The sequence below is a fragment of the Phacochoerus africanus genome, chromosome 1 (genome assembly GCF_016906955.1).
Source record: "Phacochoerus africanus isolate WHEZ1 chromosome 1, ROS_Pafr_v1, whole genome shotgun sequence".
Classification (NCBI taxonomy): domain Eukaryota; kingdom Metazoa; phylum Chordata; class Mammalia; order Artiodactyla; family Suidae; genus Phacochoerus; species Phacochoerus africanus.
In genome coordinates, this window is record NC_062544.1 from 224,835,650 (window position 1) to 224,860,747 (window position 25,098).

General features: G+C 39.5%; 1 protein-coding gene across 3 annotated transcripts in view; it reads left to right on the plus strand.

Annotated features, from left to right (window-relative positions):
- Positions 1-25,098, plus strand: part of LSAMP (limbic system associated membrane protein) — a 623,529-nt gene that overhangs the window by 586,591 nt on the left and 11,840 nt on the right. For 2 of the 3 annotated variants that reach the window (XM_047791752.1, XM_047791762.1), the window contains exons 5-7: positions 5,560-5,680; positions 6,121-6,269; positions 12,927-12,962. In XM_047791752.1, coding sequence (XP_047647708.1) covers positions 5,560-5,680; positions 6,121-6,269; positions 12,927-12,962 — 306 coding nt within the window. The remainder of the gene's footprint in view (positions 1-5,559; positions 5,681-6,120; positions 6,270-12,926; positions 12,963-25,098) is intronic. The other variant, XM_047791769.1, reaches the window with a different exon arrangement.

Below are 25,098 nucleotides of genomic sequence, written 5' to 3' on the forward strand. Positions count from 1 at the left end.
CTCTCAAGCCTGTCCCCCACCCAAGTGATCAACTAATATTCCTTCCTTCTGCTTTCCCACAGACCTCTCCAACTAGGTTCACATGGTCACTCTTTGTAACTTTTTTTTTCCTTCTTCTTGTCTCCCTTTGAACTCAGCTCTGCCTCAACCCTGGTGTCCAGAGCTAATCAACCCAACATAGATGCTGGGGAACACAATACACTGGCATTTCTAAAGCTCACTCTCACATTTGCTAGCCATTTAATTTAGAGGAAGCCAAGGTTAGCCACCATAGAAACCAACAATTGGGACTTGAGACAGATGTTATCTCTAGATAACATGTCTATATTTTAACTGGACTCTTCAGTGCTTTGAATCAAAAGTTACCTAATATAAAACTTTAGGAAAATAACTGCTTAATTTGGAATGACACTGCCTGCCTTCTCTAGTTATTCATGGTTATACCTCTCCATTCTCCATGACAACCTTTAGTTTATTCTTTTACTGGGAATAATATCGATAAAGACACATCCTAATGAATCTACTGTGAGATCATCAAAGGAAGTACTCTGTAAGAACCTGGAGTACTGCAATATTCTACTATAACTCTGCAATGCGAACAAGAACCATCATTTTCTGAGGAGCTTCAGAGTACCAAGACTCTGTTAGAGGTTTTGTCTGTTCATTGTAATCATCGCACAAATAGTGGCCAACCGAAGAGGTAGGTGTATGGGGCCCAGCCTGCCCAGTAGGAGTAGTATTTGCTTTATCACTGACATTGTTTAGTATGTTTGGTTTAATATTGCTGGTACATGGTGATTTAAAAAAGAAAACTGTAGTTTTATTATTGTTGTTCAATTCTCTGGAAACATTGTCTTTCTTACTGCCTATGTCCTCTGCCTTCACTCCGTTGGCCCCCCATCACACACTAACCTGGGAGATAATCAAATCATCTCCATGCAGAGGATCAAAACAAAAACTCAGAGAATGTAAGCATTCTCTGCCACAAAATCAAATAACCTGAGAGAGGCAGAGGTGAGATTCTGCCCGAGTCCCAAAGCCCTCTTTCCTTCTAAGAGACCATGTGAGTAATAGTAATAAAAATAAAAAGTGTAATTATGTCAGGTGCTCTTACATGTGATATTTCATTTGACCTTTGCATCAAACCTGGGAGACAGGTACACAGGTGCTATCTATACATTTAAAAGTAAGGGTCTCCAAGAGGTTAACATGTCATCCCCAGGAGGTAACACAGTCAGAAATTGAGCTCACATCTCCTGATTTCCATTGTGGACTTATATCCACTATGCCATTGCATGTTGTGTCATTTTTGATACCTTGTAATAGCAGAAATATATAACATTTACCTTTTAAGCCACCAGTGCTCTCCCCTAAATGGAGTTTTTCCTTATTAGGAATAGATTTCTCTCTAAAGGAGCTCATTCAAATGGAAGCACAGAGAGTTTAGAACATGGGTTCCAGAACATGGGTTCAAATATAGACTCCCTCAAATGCCAGCTATGTGAACTTGGACAAGTTACTAACCCTCTGCAGATCTGTGTTCTCATTCATCATATGGGATTAATAATCCTTACTTCCTAGGGCTACTTTTTAGATGAAAAGAATGAATAAGGCCTAGTAGAGTGCTGACACATGCCAAATGCCTATAAATGGAATGTTTTATCAAGAATTTGTTCCTTTATACTGTTATTCCAAACATTAGGAAGATTAAATGAATGATATTCTGTGTGTTAGGTCACTGTCATTGTTATCCTATTCATTCTAATTGAAAGAGTCTTGTTATTGTTGATGTAAGAACACCTTTATTAATATTTTCAGAACCCAGAATTTTAAAGTAATAAAAACGGGAAGAGTCCTCTGAGAGTTGTAAGCTACTTCAGAGTCACTTAAAGAAAAACAATGGACCTCTGTGCAGCATTTTTATTAAGCCACATTTTAATTATAACCATATTTTGAGCAAGGACATCTATTATTTTAATGATACTAGGCATGCAACAGCATGATTTGCAGGAACTTTTCTTAGCCCCAACTATACAGAATTCATTTACAAATGAATTTTGAAATTTCATTCCAATAAGATATGGAATAGACTTGCATCATTGTGTCATTTGTCATTAACAAACTCTTTGTACATGTGTCATTGTCTGTGACGATTCCTTGAAATAAGAAGCTTCCTAGATTTTCAAGGAAAGGAGCAAGTGTTCAGCCTTTGTAATTGACCAGTGTCACCCTGTCCCAAGATTAATGCATTTAATTGTTCAATCCTATTTCCCATGCTAACATCTCTAAGGAGCTGAGAAATAAGTAAAAGAGACATATGGGAAGCCCAGTTGCCCCCTGTGTTGGAGATCAGGATGGTCAGAGGTGGTTGCTTAGTGTGGCCGACCTACCTCCCCAGTCATGGCAGCCCTAGATAGGGACAGGCCTGCCCACATGAGAGCAGGAAGAGGAGAGCCCATGTAAGACATCAGTGTGGAGAAGCAGAGAACCTCTGCTCCCTGCTAGAAGCTTGGTCCCAGAAGGAAGAAAGGAAAGAGATGAGGCAAACATCTCTATTCTTCCCCAGTTTTACAGTTAGAAAAATCATTTCCCTGGGTTCCAGAGCAAGAAGGTTTACAAAATAAGCTCCTACCCCATAGAAGAAAATGTCCAGAGTGAGGAAGAACCCGCCCATAAAACTACATCCAGGACCTGTGTTCCTGGTCCCATTGAAGAGGCTGGAAGGTCTGCACTGTGGATTATTAGGTTGAGGTGCCCCAGCTCTGAGCCCCAGAGGGAGGTGATGGAAAATGTAGTGTTTGGCCAAGGTTGGGGACGGTTTATCACTCTTAACCATGTGGCTCTGGGAATACAAACACTGGTTAAAATTTATTATACTAGTTGAGAAATTGAACAAACCAATAGGATCACAAGCAAGATCATCTCTCTGGCCAACATGCCAGAGAGATGGCATTGGATTGTAGAGTCACTGGCAGTTTAAGAGCCTAATACAGTGAAGAGGTGAGGGCAGGAAACTAACATGTATTCAGTGGATAGTATCACTTAGATGCTCAAGCCATAAATTTGGGGGTTATCTTTGACACTCCTCCTATCCCTCATCCTTCAGATCTCACCTTGTCAACTCTGAGGCTCCTATCTCTCAATCTCCAATCTTCCCATTCCCTTCTAGCCCCTTTATCGCAAACCTAGGGAAGGCTGTCTCTGGGTTCCTTTAGCAGTCTCCAAATGGACCTCTCTGCCACTGGTTGCAGCATTTTATAGATGAGGAAATTGAGGCGATGGAACTCAGTTCAAAGTACTGAAATCTCTAATGATGAAGGACAATGAAGGACAGAGAATGGATTTGACCCCAGGTCTATCGAACTTTAAATCTGAGCTCTTAACTTCTAACTGATGCCCCAACTCTATACATATATCTCCCCCATCCACACCACCACCACCAATTACTGCACTATCCATTGAACTGATGTACTCTAATGAGCTATATAACCAATCATCGAATGAAAGAAATTTAAATGAAACATCTGTGGTCATTTAACTTCTCCTTTTAAATGCTCAAACTGGTCCAGGCCACAGTTCTGGTTAAGAGAAGAGTCAAAATCATACCTCTGGTGTCCTATTTCTGACTGTTTAATCCTGACTCCCAACCCATGGAATAGATAAATGAAATATATAACAATCAAAGGGTTAAGGGTTAGAGGAATTATGGGTATGAAACATTTGGGTCCTAATGCTATTAACCTCCTATTTGTGAAAAAATGGGCAGTTTTGAACAGAATTGGATTTTTTTTGTTTGTTTGTTTTGGTTACACCTGTAGCATTTGGAAGTTCCCTGGGCCAGGGATTGAATCCTAGCCACAGCTGCAAACTATGCTACAGCTGTAGCAACGCTGGATCCTTAACTTGCTGCCTCGGATCAAACCCGCGCCTCAGCAGCAACCCAAGCTGCTGCAGAGACAATGCTAGATCCTTAATCTGCTAGAATTGGTATTTTTTTAAGCTGGAAGGAAAGCTATATAGATTGTTAATGTGTAGTTCCTTCATTTTACAGATAATAAAACCAAGGCTCACACAATATGTAATGATACGTTCACACAACCAAGCAGAAATTAAATTCCAGAACTCCAAGTTTCCAATCCGATTCTTTCCATTCATCATGTTGCCTTTTTTGTATCTATACAAAACTGAGCAGATAAGTCTAAAACAAAACAACCACCACCACCCACCCTGGCATACCTGTTTACACATAGTGCTTATTCAAATGTGCTCTACCTCCACCTTTCTCTGACAGTGATTTAAAGATGTCCTAACTGATGTAAAAATGAAGTGGGAGAGAAAATTGGAGATGAAGCTGATGCTTTTGTACATTCTTTTTAACTAAGAGGATCCAAGTCTTCCATAAACAGAAAACTTGGGAAATAGTTTTGAATATGAAGACAAAAAGTTAAAAATAAATGAGCTGAACTAGGTACTGAAGAGCAGAAATTTCAATGAATTTTGTATAATAGAATTCACTTTATTAATTTACCTAAATAAGCTTTTTTCCTCTATAAAATATAAACAGATGGTTTGGGTCTTTTTTTTTCCATATACACACAGCCAAGTTGCCATTTTCTGGCAAATGACATTTGGACAGAAAAGTCTTTATCTCCTAGAGGGTCCATAACTTGAACAAACACAGCACCATTGAGCCAAGAGCTCAAGCTTGCCATCCTAGCTCAGTCCTGTGGACCTGTAAACACTTGCTCCACTTTCCATAGGTTTGTTTGAGAGAATCGTGGGAAATTAGAATGTCAGATGTGTTTCCAAGCTGATTTCAAGCCCATTCCAGTATTGTAGGCTCAGTCCTAAGCAGAAAAAGTCAAGTGCACAACCGTGAGCGAGAGTAGAGGGCTGATATCCCAGGAAGGTGATTATGCACCACAATAGACTTGAGACTGCATCCTCACACCTAAAAGCAAAATTTACCAGGGTCCTGGCAATAAGGGAACACAGAGAAGGGAAAAAAGGAAAGCAGTCATCTGACATTGGTTTGTTTCCCTGAATTCCTGCAACAATCTCAGGCTAAGCCTGGATTGGGAAGACTTTAGTGCTCTGCTATTTTTATCAGACTTCTTACTGCCATCTCCAAAGGTAACAATAACAACGATGATAATGATGACTGTGAAAAAGAAAAATGCTCAAATTATGCATTTAAAATCCCAAGTCCTTTAGTATCACCCCTTAATTTATGAACAGGAAAGAAACTATGCAAATATTACAACCTATGGTTAGAATAATGGATGGTCTGTTGGAGGAGGGGAAAAGAAATCCTAGATTTCATTTCCATAGAACCCTATGAAGCATCCCACTTAAGGAAGTGAAGTCTATAGTTTCATTAATCTCTTATTTTTATTTAGTTTTCTAGTGATCCATTCCATTAGGCTAATCACATAATTCATGTAAATGGAGCTTTAAGACTAGTCCTGTCCTGCCCCTCTCCAATTAGACTGTCCTTTTAAATCCCTTCTGGAGCATTGTCCAAAATTCATGCAAACTGCTTGTCTGTCCTTCCTACAGATCCTCCCACTATCACGGAATCCAAGAGCAATGAAGCCACCACAGGGCGAAAAGCTTCTCTCAAATGTGAGGCCTCGGCAGTGCCTGCTCCTGACTTTGAGTGGTACCGAGATGACACCAGGTATGTGCCAAGCCTGGCACTGGGGAAACCAGGAGCCCTAAGGACAAAACCAGACCCAGCTGCACCTATGTAGGCCTATCCCATTCCCTCTTACTTTTCTAAGCCTTTTTACCAAGGGCTTTGAGGCCATAGCTCTTAGACTGAAGGCCCAAAGCACACAGGTTACGTGCAGAGTGAGGCAGGTGGTTCAGTGGGCTATTTGCACCTGCGTGTCTTTCTTACCTAGAGCACAAACCAAAGCCCAGTGGAATTCATCCATTCCCAAGTCTTTTCTGTCAATCAACTTTGATAATGTGGGATTGTGTGATTCAAATGAAGAATCGAGCAGGGGAAATGAGCTCTATCTACTTCCTTTCTCTTCATCTTGATGATGGAAAAAAAGTTTCTACACTGAATTTTCACCAGTGTTTCTTTTTACCCTTCTGTCTTTGAACTCTTAGGATAAACAGTGCCAATGGCCTTGAGATTAAGAGCACGGAGGGCCAGTCCTCCCTGACGGTGACCAACGTCACTGAGGAGCACTATGGCAACTACACCTGCGTGGCTGCCAACAATCTGGGGGTCACCAACGCCAGCCTCGTCCTTTTCAGTAAGTATGCCGTGCAGGGCCCACTTAGGAGGACCAAGTCAGTAGAGTTATCTCATGGAAAATTCCAAAACCATGCTTTTTATCTATCACTTTGCTGTACAGTGGAAATTGATAGACCATTGTAAATCAACTATAAAAGGAAGTATAAAAATCTTAAAAAAAATTTTTAAAGTAAGAAAGTTAACCCACAGGGGAAAAAGAAAGTAAACTTATACAAAAATCAGAGTGTAGCCACTGAAACAAAAACACAGGTTCTCAATTCCTATGCCTAAGACGAGATTTGCAAGTGGAATACATTTTGTCTCTATTCTCCAGCTTGCTTTTGATAACTGCTTTGTTTCTTTGTTGTTTTAGTTTTTGTTTTTTTGTCCTGGTTGGTTAAACTGTAAAATATTCAGAGGACAAAAATCTCTTTGGTGATGATCTCTTTAAGGAGCAGAGATGATGCAAGGTCCTGGAAAGCAGATAGCAGTTGAAAAATGGCAGTGATGGGAGTGATTGAGGAAGAAATATTCAGGGAGGATGGGTAAGGTGCTGGAAGAAAGGAGAGACTAGAAAAAGAAAGTGTATTTTTAACAACACAAGAGGAAGAGTGGAATGAATGATTAAAACGTAATATAAATCTAAAGGAGGAAAAGTGGTTGCAGAAAGGTTTCCAAATGACAGCAGGAAACATTACTTGTCTGATATATTTTTGGAAGAGGGATGGAGTGGTGAGAGGAACAAAGCTGCCTTTTCTGAAGACCAAAGATCCTCAAGGCAGAATAAGGAGGGGAAATTTGTTTTAAGTTACTGGTATTAATAGGAAAGTCCACCTTAGGGCCTTTTCCTGAAAGAGCATGTTATAGTCAGATATCTGGCCCCCTGCATTGTTAGCCCAGTAGCCATGAGCATCAAATCAAATGCCTCCTGAGAAACAGAAGTATCATGAGAGTGAGCAGGAGAAATTATGGTATTTAGAATAGGAATACATTTATCAGAATAAGTAAAACGAGCATAAAAGTTAGTGCATACTGGGCCAGAAAGTTCATCTTTACTAAAAGGAGAAAGTCTGAAGAATTCATTATTATTATTATTATTTTGAAATAGCAAGCCACTAGGAAGTTTGTTTTGTGGTGTTTTTCCCCACACAGGCTCAGTTGGAAAATGCAGAAGTACTATATACAGGAGAAATGTCTCCATCTTATTCAGTTTAGATGAGCCTTCAAGAAATAGATTTTTAGAAGAAAAAAACAATTTAAGTGAGAGTCTCCTTGAAATGTAGTATTAAAGCCATTTTAAAACTGTTCAAGATCCAAATCTACTCATAAAAAAACACCACAAACTAGTCTAAATTTGGCCTTTAAAACTCCCATGAACTTCAGTCTGTAAGTTTGATGGTTACAGCTATACTACAAATGCTGCATCAACAAGTTTAAAATTCATATCCCTGTTTACTTGTCTCCAAAGACCAAACATCAATGTTCTTTGTTTAAGCTAGAGACATCAGTATCTCAAGACACTTGAGAAGGTATTTATTAAGAAATGTGCTTACCTGTTTCATTCTTGATATTAGGGATTCCATAAATAGGGGGAAAGACAGCCTCAACTATGAATTTGAGATTCTGACACATCTAAGATGAGCTGGTTGAGTAGAACAGTATAAACTTAACAAGAGGTTTTACAGGGATTAGAAAAGAGAAAATAGGATAATTGGATTAGTTAGAGAAAGTGAACAACTATAAATTTGCATTAAAGTGTCTTTTTTCTTCCTATCCCACCCAGAATGAGGACAGTGCTAATGATATATGTCAAATAATAAATATAGACTGAGAGAAAGGAAGGGAAAGGAGAATAGAAGGATGGAATAGGCTCCATGGTAAGCTATTTCCCACAGGTATGAAAAAAAGGGGGGGGGGAGAAAGAGAGAGAGTGAGAGAGAGGAGGCAATGGAGAGTAAGGATAGAAAAGGGAAAAACAAAAAAAAAGTACATGTGTGAACGGATCGCCCATCACTTAGATTCCAAGTAGATGGGTTTAATGAGAAGAAGGAAGACATTGTTGGTGACGGAACTTTTCTGCAAAACAGGGTCGGGAGGGGAGATATGCTTGGGAGGGGTGGCTGCGGCCAGCCCCTGTGACAGAGAGCACAGTGTAGACAGCGGGGTGCTCTGCTAACTCAGCCAGTCCAGAGCAGATGAGGCAGCTGGTGAGCTACTGCCAGCCAGAGGCAGCAGCAGGTAAAAACCCAGAGCCAGAGCCCCTGAAGTGTTCACAGTTATCCATCTACACGGTGCATCAGCACATTTTCCATGTCCACTGCAGTGACATGTGCTGACTTGGTGTCCAGTGTCAGTTTGCGGTCATCTTGTCCACACCGCATACGTACATATCTTTCTTCACTCTCTGTTGGAATGCTGATCTCCAAAGGGGTCAAAATAACTGAATGAGAGTGCAGGAATACCTTGTATCCTTAGTAATATTTCCTATGCCAATGGAAGCATTCCCTTCTCATTTGCGTCCTCCTCCCATCATTCTAGCATTCTGTTTGTTAAGGATCCTGATATCTTAGTCTATATATCCAAGTAATGCCTCTTATATCTTTTTCTTCATCCTGGGCAAAGTGTTACACTATATCATTTCTCTGAACACATTAATCCAATGATACAATATGTACAGGCAAGGATTCATCGCCTTAGTTTTTGTGATGTGGGAACATGCATACATGGGTAAAGCCTTGGACTTGAAATAATACCAATAATACATTGTCAGCACATGTAGCCTAACAGATTCCATGTATCCACACTGGTGGCTGAAGGGCACCCACTAAGGAAACCGGTCTTGTTTCCTTGCTTGCACTGAGTTATTTTTATTTATTCTTATTTATTTATTTTTAGGGCTACACAGAAGTTGTCAGGCTAGGGCTTAAATCAGAGCTACAGCCACAAGCCTATACCATAGCCACAGCAACACGGGATCCGAGCTGTGTCTGTGACCTATACCATAGCTCCCAGCAACGCTGATCCTTAACCTACTGAGTGAAGCCAGAGATCAAACCTGCATCCTCATAGATCCTAGTCAGGTTCGTTAACCACTGAACCACAACAGTAACTCCAGAGTTATTTTTAAAACCACAGTTAGGGAGGAGGAATGAGGGAGATGATTTTAATGGCATCACTTCTTATCAAGTGAGTACATACAGAGTAGTCTGCCCATGTGCTAGACCCTTAACATATGTGATCTCCTTTAACCATCAGGGCAACCTTATTAGGCACTCATATCTCTCCATTATCCAAAGATGTTAAGTAGCTAGTTAACTACTTAGTTAACTAAGTTAGTCTGCTGGATTTAAATTCAGATAATCTCCTTCCAGGGTCCAGGCTATAGACCAACACATTAGCTAGATTTCTATATGTAGGGAGAATATTAGGAGATGTAGTTTAGAAGTGAAGAGACATTAACTTCTTTTTCCTTGACTTAATGAGGTCTTTTCACTGACCAAATATTGTTATATTCCTTCCCACCCAGGGGCACTGCTTCTGCCATCTCCCATCCCACTTCCATTTCCATTAACCCTCACAAGCCTGCATCCACTAGATTAGTTAGACTATTAGCTTATCTTTGACACACTGAGATTTTGAGCAAATAGTCCAACCTAGTGCTCAGCTTTTTGCCCCAGGAGGGGATTATTCAACATGTTAAAGAAGGACAGTCCTATTGATCAATTATCATCTACTTTAGAGAAATGTGTGGGCTGGTAAGGTATTTTGAGTCTACTAAATACAAAAGAATAAAAATACAAAGAAATCTACACTGAGCTATACCACACCCGTGTGCAGTAGGTTTTCACGTTTTCTTTCTAATATTAAAAGATCATTAACTTGTAAACCTATACTTGATTAAATTTCAAGCACTACCTAAGCAACCCAGGACTGGAGAGAGCCCTTAAAGTGAGGACCTCTCTGCTTCTTTAGAAGCCATTTTCAAGTTATTGTCTTCGAGGCCCAGCATTTAAATATAAACCGCTTGATGATACTGGTTAAGACTTGGCAAAGCCTCTTAACAAGCTACTTCTGAATGCCACATAATAAAACAGTTTGAGCAGTTATTTGAGTACTCTCCACCTATAATTTGAAAGACTAGCTTCATAATTCCTTATAAGGGCTCTCTGTGGCTACAGTAGGAAATAGAGGGGCACTTGGACTAGTTTTAGATTTAAGAGTAGGCATTGAATACTGATCTTCCAGAAAGACCATTGATTATCTGCAATAATTGGGAAATTATTGGAAAATTTTAAAAAAATCTGAGTTAATACATTACCTCTTTATATACACTCTAACCTCAACCTCATTGAAAAATTAAAAAATAAAAAAAAACCCTGAGTTAATAAATTACCTCTTTATATACACTCTACCCTCAACCCTAGCTTTTGTCATGTAGGTGCTTTTAATTCAGAGGGTTTTCTTATGAAGCGTTAATGCCAACTGAACAGTTTTTCATGGTGTCCCAGCAGAATCAGCCAATAATACCCCCATCCCATTTAGCAGACAAGAAACCAAAGCTCAGAGTTAAGATATACTCAGAACCACAGCAGATAGTATAGGAGTCAACCTTAGTGTTCTGTTCCTAAGACCTTTCAATCAGTTGCTAAGCTATGTTGACCCCCTCAAATATTAGCAGCCAAAGAACAGCACATAGCATCAAAGTTCCGGCTCTCCCCTACTTTTGAATATCAAAAGTTGAAGATACCTTTTTCATTTTAAGTGGTATTCACTTTATACTCACACAGGAGCCCACAAACCCTGGCATAAACTACAAAGTACAGCGGAATGGTGGAAGAATAAGGATAGAAAGCTGGGGTGGGAAAGCATCTAAGGAGTAAGAAGTCAAGAGGACGGAATTAAGAGAAGGGCTAAGAGAGTGATGACAGGGTGGAACTAAGATGATAATAACAAGCTGGGAAACAGTTGAAGAGGCAATGAGAGGAGGGTGGATGAGATGGTTTAGCAATATAAATGGTCGTGTCGAAATGAGGGCAGAGTGCATTTACCCAGCTGTGAACAGTGTGTTGAGAAAATATTAAGCCAAGTCATTTAAATAGTCTGAATAATAATAGTAATAATAAAATAAAATAGAAGAAAGAGAGTTTAATATGGGACAGTGGTCTCCAACTGCTGTATAAATGCTGAAAGCAATTTAGCTATTTATTTTCAAAGCTGGAAGCTTAATACCAAATAACCAGTGGTGGTTTTCAACATTTTTCTCCTTGACACATGTGTAACAAAGACACAATTGTTCACTGTGCTATTATTGACCTGTTCCATCTTAATGCATTTAGGAAAGTTTGCCATTTAAGCCACTACTTGCATCTAAGCTAAAGGAAAGCTCACTCTGCAAGGAAACAGTTTTTCTTAGTGTCCAGATGTATTGAGTGCCCCAATTCCAGGCAAAATCTACTCTAAGTTTATGATACAAGATAGAAGGCATATCTGATTTGAATATGCAGATGTGCTTTTCTTTTTATGGTTTTGTTGTTGTTGTTGTTCCTTTTTTGGTTTGTTTTTGGCCTAGGCATGCAGTGGCTTGATGTGGGATTTCAGTTCCTAGACCAGGGATGGAACCCAGGCTGCAGCATGAATGCGTTATTTCCTAACCAGTAAACCACTAGGGAAATCCTTGGCTTTGTTTTTTTGTTGACTTTCATTTATCACTGATCTTTATTTAACCAAGCTCCTAGGAGGAATATAGAAAATTATGCGGTGATTATATTACATTATAGGGCTTGGGGTAGCAAGAAATACATCCCATCCCTAATGCAACATTGTACCTTTCTGAAAGGGGCTCAAAGGAGGACTTAAAGCTAAACTGGGGTTTAAATAAGACAAATAGAGGAGACCTTACAACCTGAACTCTTTCGGCATGTTCAATTTATGGTCAGTCACTTGGGGAGGGGACTGTGAAGGACTCATAAGTTTAGAACTTAGTGTTGAAAAGAAAAGCACTTCTTGTCACTTAACAGGATGCTTCGTCTGACTGGTTCATCAAACCGAGAGGGTGGGATTAAGGAAGGAAAAGACTAAAAATAAAGTATATTATGCCAAGAACCTTAGGATCTTGGCATTTTTCTTTCACTGATGTCAGTAATATGGAAGAAAAAATCTGAGCAAAAGTGGAATTAGTATTTACCAAAATAAGTTTTCCAGTTGATTGGTTAAAGCTGATATGAGCTGTAAGCCTTAGAGAGAGGAAAAGAGTCCTTAGCTATCACAGGTTCATCTGTCATAAGTTAAAGAGCCCAGAATCAGGACCAAGATGCGCATGACCTGAATTTGATCACCACTAATTTAAACACTTTCAACCCTGACCCTCCAAAAAACCTGTAATCTCGATGGATTTTCCAGAGGAAGGTAAGATCCTATTTGTCGGGTTATTGTAGTAGGGTGTTATCTCCTATTCTAGCTAATTTTTTTCAGGCTTTGGATTTTAAGTTTTACTAATAGCTCTCTGATAATTTAGTGTTACTAGAAGGAGAGACCAATGATTTACGGGAGATACAGTTGTATAGGCATGAAAATTTATCTGTTTTGTAATTGCCTGAGTAGCTAAACGTGTGAGATGTAACTACATAAGTCTCTCTGTATACATTCTCCATGATGCTTACTATTTTTTCCCCTTTAGAGCGTGTTTTACCCACAATCCCCCACCCCATTCAAGGTCAGTATGTTTTTTATCATCGTAGCTCTGTTGCTGGGTCATTCTCCATCATCTATGATATGCAGAACATACAAAGGGGGAAACACATTCAGAAAATTCACACACAATAAGAATCATTTTTCTTGCTTTGAACTTTTACAAAAAGTCAATCCGTTGCCCTCACGCTAGTTGAGAGGCAGCTGATAGGTTTGTACCTGTCCTAAGATCAAGTTGGTCAGTAACTGGGGAGACAGTGCTAAACTCAGAAAGTGATTTTTTGTTAGTACATATTAGAAGTAACTATGAACTCACATATTTGGAATACAGTGAGTTACGTTCTATAGCTCATAAAAACATGAATCCTACTGACCACCTACTTGCAGGCTTATACAATCCAAATCTGAAGTCATTGGTATTACTTATAAAAATGAATTTATCTACTACCAAAGATTGAACTCATATGTCTTAAATCTTGGCCAATTTGGGGGCTTTTCCTTTTAAACATAGCTATTTTAGAAAACACAAATGAGAAAACAAGGTAGGCATTCTGTATTCCTTTTCACAGGACTTACCACACACTCACATTAAATTTTGCCTCCTACATCACATTTAGATGCAAGTTGCAGCCCCAACCTTCTAGCTTAAGGCTATTTAAAGGCAAATTGGCAAATAAAATTAAAACAATACAAAAACCCTGAAATGAAACCAACCTACCATTGAAATTAAATTCCAGAAAAGTGATTTGCAAATAACACTCAAGACTTGAGAAAAAATGGAAAGTAGGCCATGTGGGGCCTAGTGTGGAAAAAATAAATCCAATTAAACAAGATTATCGTATATACTGTAAAGGAAATGTACTCAGAATTAAAGGTAGAAAGCTGCTATTTTATAAGTTTGAAGATGGATCATGTTTCATTAACACTTGTCAGAACTAAAAATTAGACCAGAATTGAGTGTAGATATGCAGAGTGTCAATAATGCAGTGTTTTGCATATGTATGTATTCACATAAATGCAAACTTACTTTAATTATATTAGAAATGAGGATTGCAAGGTTTCAAGGATCAGCTAGACAGCTTAATGAAAGTTATTCTTAAATTTTAAGTACGGTCCAAATTATTTTTAGAAGAACTCTCCTGAATAAAATTCTTCCCTAAAACATTGATGAAATCTGTTTCTTATCTCAGCCACTAAAAATAAGATTGTTAAAATGTGGCTGTTTTCCAGACTTGACATGAAACTTAGTGTTCAGGGAAAGTATCCCATTTTGAATTCCTGACATGCCACAATTATTTTAAGACATTGATCTTCTGGTGTTGCTGCAAAGATTGACACCATTTTATCATGTTGCCACCTCGCAAATATCTTGATGTGACAAACACACACATACACATTTCTCCCAGTGGATAACATTTTCAAAGAAGTCATGCTCCATCCAAGATGAGCTTTGTACAGTGTGACTGTGACTCAAGGTATCCTTTGTGAATGTGTTTTTGCAGCCACAAACCCAAATATTTTATCTGATCATTCTTTATGACATATGTAACATTGAACAAAATGAAGCCAGACACTGTTCACAAGGACAGCTGTTTGATATTGAAAAACAGTCTGGACCAGGATGGAGCATGTGGGATTTGGTGGAACGTGATATATTCCCACAAACAAAATTGTTGATTGGAGAATGACCCTAATTTGATTTTATAGTTGTAGATAGACTATAGGTAGCTTCCTTAGATGCAGTAGTTTTAGAGAATATAGTGTATCTTACTACTAATACTTAGGACTTCTCTTGGTAGAAATTGAAAAGCTGTTCGTGGCGACTTGGGATAGCAGGGGCAAGAGATGGTGATAGAGGTAGTGTGCTCTTAAGTTCCCTGTCCCTTACGAGGACTTTAATTTCTAGAATCAAATCTCTTTTCTCCCCTTCTTTCCAATCAAGATGGCAACCCATGTGAAAAGAAGTTTCCTGTGGGGGAAAAAAAAATGCTAACATAGGGGATCCTTAACCTTTTTTATCATTCTCCTTGAGTACCGAAATATCTAAGAAAAAACGTCTGCTCCCTGTGGTCGGTCATAACTATAGCATAAGACACCTTCATTTAATTAAATATTATATATTGTCATCATCTATGTGGAATCCTACCTTTCAACCCTAAAGCGTTAAGATGTCCATAAGCAGATGGTTGATGCAAATGGCTTGAAGGATTTTGAACCACTTAATTTCCTTAAGGTGTTTTCAAAGGAGAAGAAAGTCCCAAAGCTCCTTTTCTGTCATCCCATCATTAAAAAAAATAACTTTCCCTTCGATTTGCCAATAACAGAAACACATGTTTCATTTCAGCTGCTTCATTGTTAATATCTCTCACTGGAGGGTCTCCCCTCCTACCCCCACTCTACATGGTTCATCAAGCTGACTGGGGATAAATAGCAGAGTCGCAGCAGGAATGCAGTCCTAAACCCCTTCAAGCTGTGATTAAACAAAAACAAGGCTCAATAAATCAAATGTATTTCCCTTGGGTTTCCTTCATCATATTGCTTGATTTTCTACCGTGATAATAATAATTCTGGAATTACACCAAAGGATAATTTGTATTGTCTGTGGCCTATCAGAAACTTTCGAATTTCCTTTCCTCTTATACCAAAAACAAAACAGAAAAAAACAGAACGAAAAAAAAATCAGTGTGCTTCCCCGCTCCTTAAAGATAGATGAAAGATATATATATATGCATGTATACATATATATATAAAACAAATAATGTGCCATTTTATCTGTTTCTGATAGGTGTTTTTTTTTCCATTAGTGTTAATTTGGTTTTATTTATTCTGAAATTAGTCCTGAATTGCATATATTTGCATAACGACCCCTGATTATATCCCCGCAGAAAATCCACTCAATTGTAAAATGAGGAGAGAGTCAGTGCTAAATGTCTGAGGCAACTTTCCTCACTTTATCAGGCTCAAATCACTTCCTGAGGCCTCTGAGTACTGAGAAATGGTAATGCTGCTCCTGCTTCTTCCCCATGAGCTTCCTTGTGCACAGCCCCTCATGGTGGCTGCACACCAGAGTGCCTCTCAGACTTAGAAAGACGGCAGGTGCAGAGTGAGGTGAGGAGACCAGCCTCAGGAAGTTAAAATGAAGGCGAGGAAAAGGACAAGGACAAACCACCATTGTGTGATTCTCACCCTCAAGCGGAGAATTCCCTTGAGCTCCTGGCTCTCTGGCCAACCGCAATCAGCCCGTCCTCTGATCCCTGCCACTTTTTAAAAAAAGTAACCCTGGAAGCTGTCTCCCCTGTTTGCCTCCCATCTGATTCTTTATCCCAAGTGAACAGCCTTTCCATTCACTAACCCCGTGTGGCGAGTGGGTTTGGGAAATGTTGTGATTATCTTCCAGGTTCAGGCACTGCACTGGGTTTGTTCACAGCTGCTTGCCATTCCGTTGCTGTTTTTCCATTGATAAAACACATTGCACATGGCTGGGTTTGCATGATTAATACAGCTGTCTAAAGCTCTCTCTGAAAACAAAACAACCCCCTACTTGCACCTCCCACCCCCGCCAAATTAAAGTTTAAAAAAAAAAAAAATTTAAATCCAACCCACAAACAAACCAGGCTTGCAGAAATCTGCAGTCTGCCTGGCCTGCTTCCTCCTGCAGGCCTAGCATTAGAATGGCCAGATTCTATCTGCAGAAAGAGGAGGAGGTGTCCCTGCCCTCAGCTGGCACTCCCAGGAACAGGGTGTCAGTTCAGACTCCACTGGCATAGAAGGAAAACTGGGAGAAAAATCCTAAAAAGATCCTATGCTGTGAAGGTGACTGGACAAGACCTACAGCTTCATTTATTTTCTGTAGGATATGATCCCAGCTATCAATGAGAAGGTACTTCTTTTCAGATCCTTATTATATCAGCAGTTTCACTTTGTCTAATAGTAATGATAAGAGTAATAATAATAGCCAACATAGTGGGTTTCTTATGTAACAGTAGCATTCTAAGGCTTTTGCATGTATTAACCCAATTAATCCCCACAACTCTAAGAAACTAATGTGCACCTTCTCCCACACTTTTAATCATTAGTCTGTTCCTTGCTCCACCCAGGCAGATACATAAATCTATAGTACATCATAATAACCAATATGTATGCATTCATGTGCATTAGATATGTATTAGATATATCTGTCTAATGAATTTTAAACACTCATCTAATTTATTTTATGTATTATAATGCTCATAACACACAATACTCAGTTACCTTAATAGCCATACACGTTTCCAAAGGCCATTTCCAGATACACTCAACACCCAGAGGTATATGCCCAGCTCAGAGAATTCTGTGAAAGCGTTCATCTTTAAAAAACATGAGCAGAGCCACCTTGCATCAGCATATCTAATTTCACACACTTATTCAGACTGATTTACATATACACCTCTATTAATCATGGGTAATTACTAGCATTGTTCTCTTTAATTCAGTTTTTCCAACTGTGAAATGGGAAAGAAATTGTATTTTTCATACCTACGAGCTCAAAATGGTATTTTAAATAATATATTAAAAGAGATCTTCAAGTTCCTAGAAAGAGAGCATATTGAATTCAAAATAATCATACTCAGATACACACGTCTTATAATTTTTAAAGGAGCTTATAGTTAAAGATGTATTTGTATCATGTGGCCTGAATATCAGGTAAAATTTCAGTGTTGCCTCATTATAGTTAGACGTATTTTGGATTCTAAGGATGTCTGAAATGCCCACATTGCTAACAAGTTTAAATATAGAAGTACCCCAAGGTCAAATAAAGAAGACTCTTCATTACTTTTCACCACTATCATAATATCACACTTAAGAGGAGCTGCAGGGAGTTCCCGTTGTGGCTCAGTGGAAATGAATCTAACTAGTATCCACGAGGACACAGGTTTGATCCCTGGCCTCGCTCGGTGGGTTAGCGATCTGGTGTTGCTGTGAGCTGCATTGTAGGTTGCAGACGTGGCTCAGAGCTGGAGTTGCTGTGGCTGGCTGCAACTGTAACTCTGATTTGATCCCTAGCCTAGAAACTTCCTTATGCCGTGGGTGTGCCCCTAAAAAGACAAAAAAAAAAAAAAAGGAGCTGCAGGTCAGACAGCTCCCTACTGTGCAGCGCACACACACGCGCACACACACTCACACATTTGCCGTGGATGTCCATATGCACATTACCACCTGTCAGAATAGTCCATGATTGTCAAGAACCCCTCCTTTCCTGGTCAAAGCATGTCCTAGGAGAGTCTTCAGTGTTTAAATACATTTCTCCTTTCCCACTGGCTGATGGAAACAGAGCTTTGCTTTTATGGATAGAACTTAGGTAGCCCTGTCAACAAAAATTTACAGCAGAATCATGGGCCCTGATTAATCCACATGAAGATAACTAAAAGTTGACATTTACACCTGACAACCATCCCAGCTCTTTTAATGGGAATGAGTCTGGGATAGTTGTGCCAGTACTTGTGACTAGCATCAGTACCGCACCTGTCAATTTAGTCCCAGCTGTAATAGGTGGCCCAAACCACTGATTTAGACCCAACTGTAACAAGCACTTCTCTCCATTGAATCCACTTCTGTGTTTAACTTTTCACCTTTTCATTCCTCCTTCTGTTGTGTTTCCTGAACATTTCTTGTTCTTTCTCCCTGTTAAATTTTTCTAGCAAGAATAAATCTGAAATTTATTCACACCATTATTTAAATGCCCAGTAGAGTCCTGGAAGTGTTACCTCTCGTAGAATTTACATTTAGCTTCAAGCTAAATGGCTAAAAATCCTACAGCGTCAATTTCAAGGTAGGAGAATTTTCAGTACTGGGACTCTTCTCTAATGCCTTTTCCTACTTTCCTAGTCTGGATCTGGCTACACCAGTCAGCCTTTCCTGGTGACCTCCCTATATGTATGCCTTGCTGTGCTATTTAGATTTCTAGAGCCAGAAGGGATTTAAAGATGATTTAAAAAAAAAATCCACACTCCCACTAAATTTTAATTTGCTGGAAATATTTCTCTTCTATGAGCTTTATGGGAAAAAATATCTCTCAAAGTAACAATTACATTTGGGGATTAAGTTTAAGTAATTGACAGTCTTGTCTTTTTAATTAAAAGGAATAAAGCTGCCTAAGAAAAGCTCAATGAGATCTGCAAAAGAAAAGTCTGTCATGCTGCCCCAAAGAGTGAGAAGATCAGGATCTTGAATGGACAGAAAATGTTGATGCAGGTCCCTTTGGTCTTTAGAGTCCCCCCCCCCCAACACCCCAGCGGAGCTCCCCTCCGTGTTTGCCTCCCCTGACATTTAGCAGGAGGGTAGCACTGTACTGTGAGCAGCACTGCTGGGGGGCAGCCAGGAAGGAGGTCCTTTACGAAGAAGCTTCGATCTAGGTTCAGAGAACTTGCATGGATCAAGAGTCCTTATTAAAGGAAGTGGCACTCCTTAAGAGTCAAAAAGAAAGAATACATAATTCTTCCAAGAATTCAATTATCAATGCAGTCTCCGTCCCTGACAAATTTCATGTTACAGCCCCTGAAAATTATCATCTTTAATTTTTGTCAGCCCCATGGGTCCCTCTTTCTTCCCCCCCTGAAATTCTTATCCCTGTCATCTGTATTTCTGGATTTTCTTTTTCTCTACATGTTCCACCACATTCACCTTGCATTATGTATATGCTTGCTCCCTGACTTCCTTCAAATCAAACCAAAGAAAAGGTTTTGATAGTATTAACATTCACTTCCAAACACTGGTTACCAGCCATGCAAGCACCGCAAAGCCAGTATCCCATCTATCTGGAGGAAACATCTACTTCTGAAGAGGCAAGATACAAATTAACCTCAGTAACAACTTCCTTTACACAGTCACTCTGTCCACACAATGGTCTTCCATCATCACAAGTTAAATTCAATAAGCACTTCCATAGGGGGGAAAACCAGCTGAAGGGGTCCCACCTTACATCTCCCCTTATATACTGCTGTGAAGAAACACACCTGCCAAGTAAGAGCACAGCATGACATAATGAGTTTGGAATTCCAATTTGAGGTGTTCGTTTGTACCCAGATATATGATAGGCGTCAGCAGACCCCTCACTAGGACTCCACTGAGAATCGTCAGCTTATATCCACCGCAAATCAGTGGCGGGAGAGGCCTTACAAGTCACTTATCATGCTTCCTAATTGGACCCTGGGGAGATCGAGCACCGCCGGAGTTTACTGCACTGTTTTACTCACCACAATGCTGATTGTAAAAGAAAACATTTCACAGGTCTCTGTAACACATGTGCACATTTTAGTACCTAGACATTACCACTATCTGTATCTTTACTATAAATCACAGCCATCAATCCAGTCTGCTTTATCTGCCCTATACTGACAAGGGAAATTCTGAGTTAAACCACTCACCTTCCCAACCTTGCAGTTCCAGTACGTTTTTGTTTTTTTTTTCTAAAATGCCTAAGAGGATATTGTTGCATCCTGTGGTTAAAAAAAAAGTAGTAAGAGATAACTGTACCCTGTGCCTTGGCTGAGTACCCATTCTGTGTCCATCCCATCCTCTTTAGCCCACACAGCACCAAGCATTCCCAGCCATGTTCTATGTTGAAAAGTTGCTTGGCCAATCTAAAGCGCTTTCTCAATTATACCTGTGGGTGTTTGAAGGGAAGAAACAGCAAAGAAAGAAAAAGAAAGAAAGGGAAAGAAAGGAAGAAGGAAAGGAAGGAAGAAGGGAAGGAAGGAAAAAAGGAATAGCTTGCACTTCTCTTTGTTGAATCACAAGTTAGAGAGTAACTGGGGAAATTGGTTCTATTTTCTTCCCTGGAGTTCCAGAACACAGGTAAGTGCACCGTTGAAAGCTGCTTACTTCGTGTTGCAGTGCTGAAAAAGATGGCATGCTCCCATTCTGTCGTTAAATGAATAGCATCACTTCTTGTTGTGCATTTAGATGTACTCTCCACTTGCTTTTGCTTTGTAAAGTTTCTTTTAGAGTTCATGTTTTCTTTTCCTCTAATTTCTAACCATTAGGAACACAAGAAAGAAATTTTATTTTCAATGGGCAGTGCAGACTAGTTTCAAGCCCAGATGAAGTTTATTGGCATTGCACAATATTTTGAATACACTATTCATTCACTCAAAAAAAAAAAAATCTACCCTAGTGTTTTCTATGTGCCAAGCTCTGAGCTAGGTCTTGAGAAGGGCTGTGGAGAACAAGCGACACATGGCCTCTGGAGTCATGGAGCTTACAGACCAGATGGGGCAGTAGAGGAGGAACGAGGCAATCAGAAGAAATGCTAGGTTGAGGAGACCTATGTGGAATATGGGGAGTCCAGAACAGGGGCATCTCAGCCAGCCTGCCCTGGTCAGGGAAGGCTTCCAGGTGAAAAAAGTTTCAAATTAAGACTAAAAGAAGGGTGTTCCTGTTGTGGCTAGTATCCATGAGGACACGGGTTGGATCCCTGGCCCTTCTCTGGGGGTTAAGGATCCAGTGTTGCCATTAGCCATGGTGTAGGTTGCAGGCATGGCTTGGATCTGGCTTTGCATGTCTGTGGCGTAGGCTGACAGCTGCAGCTCCAATTTGACCCTTAGCCTGGGAACTTCCATATGCCACAGAAGCGGCCCCAAAAAGACCAAAAAAAAAAAAAAAAAAGACTAAAAGGAGAGAAGGTAGAGAGGGACAGAACATTCCAGGACTGCAGAGAGAATCCAGAGAGAGCTGAACAGTATTGTCTAATTAATTTTAAAAATCTTTTAAAAATTCATTTTTCCCTTATAGTTTCTTACTTTTCCTAATTTGCATCTGATGTGCTTAAAAAGAAAAAAAAAATGTGATAAACCAGTGGAGTTGGCAGAAATGAGATGGCAGAGTTCCCTCTGTGGAGTAGGTTGCAGCCATGACTCGGATTAGATCCCTGGCCCAGGAATTTCCATATGCCAAGGGTGCAGGGAGAGAGAGAGAGGAGAAGGGAATTTCTAGCCCTGATACACATTTAGGACAAGTAAGAACACCTGTCAGCTTGTATAGATGTGTAGGGATAGCATATACTGTTCAGCAGGTGGCTTTATAGAGGTGAGTTTTCTGGAGGATACTGAAAGCCTATTATTTAGCAGTACCTCTAGAGAAAACTTTCAGCCTCTCAACAAGGAGGTTTGATAGTAGGTTTTTATTTTAGTTGTAGGAATCGTCCCGTTGTTTGGAGCCATCTTGGTGTTTTCTAGGCTCTGCTCTAGAACCTGGCGATGATATTATATGTGGAGTCAGTGACACAGCAGGAGTTATAGATAAATTCCTGAGGCATCCTGATGCTCCAAGCAATCAAGCCACTGCGAAGGATCCGTAGCAGAACCACGTCCCCAAGTTCTGCACTGTGGCAGGTAGAGCCATACACATAGGTCCACAGGTAACTCGGAGCATCCCACACATTTTTAATCATTTATTTTCTTATTTCCAAGAACCTTAAAACCCCAGGAAATATCACAGATACACTTGTTATCTCTGCATTCAAATTCCACAGGCTAGTTGCCTTGTTTCATGGTATTTGACTAGTTTTGATTTTGAAACATACAAAATGAAAACACATATTACACGGTTTCAAGACAGTCTTGACTCTGTTAGAATTTAAATCTAAGATGTATTCTAAAACGGATCTGCAATTCACAGTTTAGGGCTGGGAAATAGAAAGAGAGGCAGAAAACCAGAAAGGAGGAAAATCTCTAGAGACCTACCCAAACCTGTACTTTCTAAATCCTTTTTAGCAAGTCAAATACAGGAAGGCACAAAAGGCTTCAAAATATACATAAAATGTATGTTTTCATACATGGAAAGTATAATCTGCTTTGCCCCAACTGTAAGTGGATTTGAGGCTGGGAGGTAACTCTTTATTAAATGAGATGCCTGTTCTTTAATTCCAACAAGGGCATTAAAGGGCCAGGATTTTACCCACAGGTGCAATGGATGCATTCTAGACACAAGGGCAGAAGTGCTTGTTTCTTCTTTAAGATAGAAAGTACATGTCTGGCCCCAGTACCTTACTGACAGCTCATTCAAACAAATACACTTGTGGAGATTTTCTATCTTATACATAGTTTCAGGTGGAAGGGTCTAGGGAAACTCCTTTATTAAACTTAGCCCATTGGGCATTCTCTAATATTTTAATTCACTGATTATTAAAAATTAAATCTCTCAGGCTAAATAAGAAACCTACAGGATTTGAGAAGACTGACTTGCTGTAAGAGACTTAATGAAGATTTCTTTCTCTGTGGGGGGTGCTTAGTGAGTCTGCACCTTCTGGAACAACCCATATCGCCACTGAGCAGAGCCTGCAGCAGTTCAAGTCAATCCATGCATCTGTACTCATTCTGCAGGGCAATTACTTCAAGCCTGCAGTCAGAAGAATCTCATAAACCCATATAATACATTTTTTATTGCATTGTCATTTCATGCTGTAAAGACAATGTTCCTTATAGAAATTAGACCTCACCTATCTTAGCTTCTTTTTGCTTTTACTGTATGATACCAGCCCACTAAAAAAGTGGGGGGAAAATTTAGTCTCCTTGTAAAGATGTCAACCCAGAACAAAATAATCAGAAAATTATTATTTTCTTTCCTCCCACATTTAGAGTATTTTAAAAAATGCATTTTTCTCTAAATACTTTCCCACTCTGATAATAAATGTTATGCATTCTTATTATGGAACAATTTGAAAATATATAAAACTATAAAGAAAAAAATAAAGATTATGTATAATCTCTCTCCTCAGTGATAACACCATTAATATGATATAAACAAATGTTTTGTTTGAATGTTTGAGCTGTCAGGGTACCATAAAATATCCAAACTAGCCCGTTCTCCATGTTCTGCCCTCTCTGAATCTGGACCCATTCCTGCAACTTGCTCAAGGTCACAGTAGAGGCAGGTCCAGGAGTAGAGCCCTGCCCCAGGCCAGGAGCTTGTCACTATGGGGACAAGCAGGCTGCCAGCTCTTCCAGGTCCTAAGTCACACCTGACTCATCTTACAAGAGTTTTCCCTCGTGTCTCCTCCAGGATGTCCAGGAAGAGCCCCCACTTTCAGACAGGGGAACTACCACTTTTGCTCTCTTAATTGGTATATTAATATTTTCCCTTCTACAAATTTGTCTTTTTTCAAAGAAATGACCTTTTCCTATAAAAATGTTCTCTGATTCTCTTTAGTATGGACCATTTAGTGTATAGAGGGTTGGTTCCCCAATTGATGAGGATAAGGAATGAGTCACAATTATTTCATCCTATAATAAATTATGTCAGCATTAGTTTGGGTTTGGATTTAGTCAGTCATTCATTCAACAAGGAATTATGCCTATGTCCAGGGTGGCCACAAACTTGGTTAGTCATTCATGTCTCTGACTCACTGTGGAATAGCAGCAAGCACCTGAGGTCCATTCCTGGTCCTGGTCAACTAGAAGAGGAAAAACACCTAGTAGTATTTGAAAGTCAAGTGTAAGATTCCTTTCTGATCCAAATCTAGCTAGAGGGGAGGCCAACCTCCCTTCTTGAATATTGATGACAGTTTAAGACTTCTGAGTTTCAAATTCCCGGCCAATTTGATGTATTTTCCTAGTAATCAGGATAATGGTTGACCTATGAACTAAGAAATCAGTTAATACCCTTAAGGTTGGGGATTAAAACTACTTCTCTCTGTTGGCTTTTCCCTCTGAACTAGACCCAGGATGATTACTGTGAGTGATTCTCAGATAACATTACTCTAGAAATGTTAGGCATTAGGGTTTATACAACATGAATACAGGGGAGAAAATTAAAAACTCTAACAATCCAATGGAAATCTTAAGCATGTCTTTTTTTTTTTTTCCTATGTCAAAAGGAAAAACAATAATAGTAGTACTTGTAAGTAGAAACTGCTAATCCCTAAAGCCTTCAAGCAGAGGAGAGAACCCATCGAGAAAGAAATTAACAATTCTCAAAGTGTGGCTTTGAAAATTGAATTAATAAAAATTTCCCCCTTTTAAGCCACTATAATGATAACGGTTTTATTTCTCAAAACCTTGGCAAAAAAAAAGAAAAAAGAAAAAAAGAAAAAAAGAAAAAAAAAACAAAAGAGTACAATAGCCATAAATTCCCACAGAAGATATTTACAAATGTTATGCTTCAGGTCCTCACATTAGCGAGGGAGG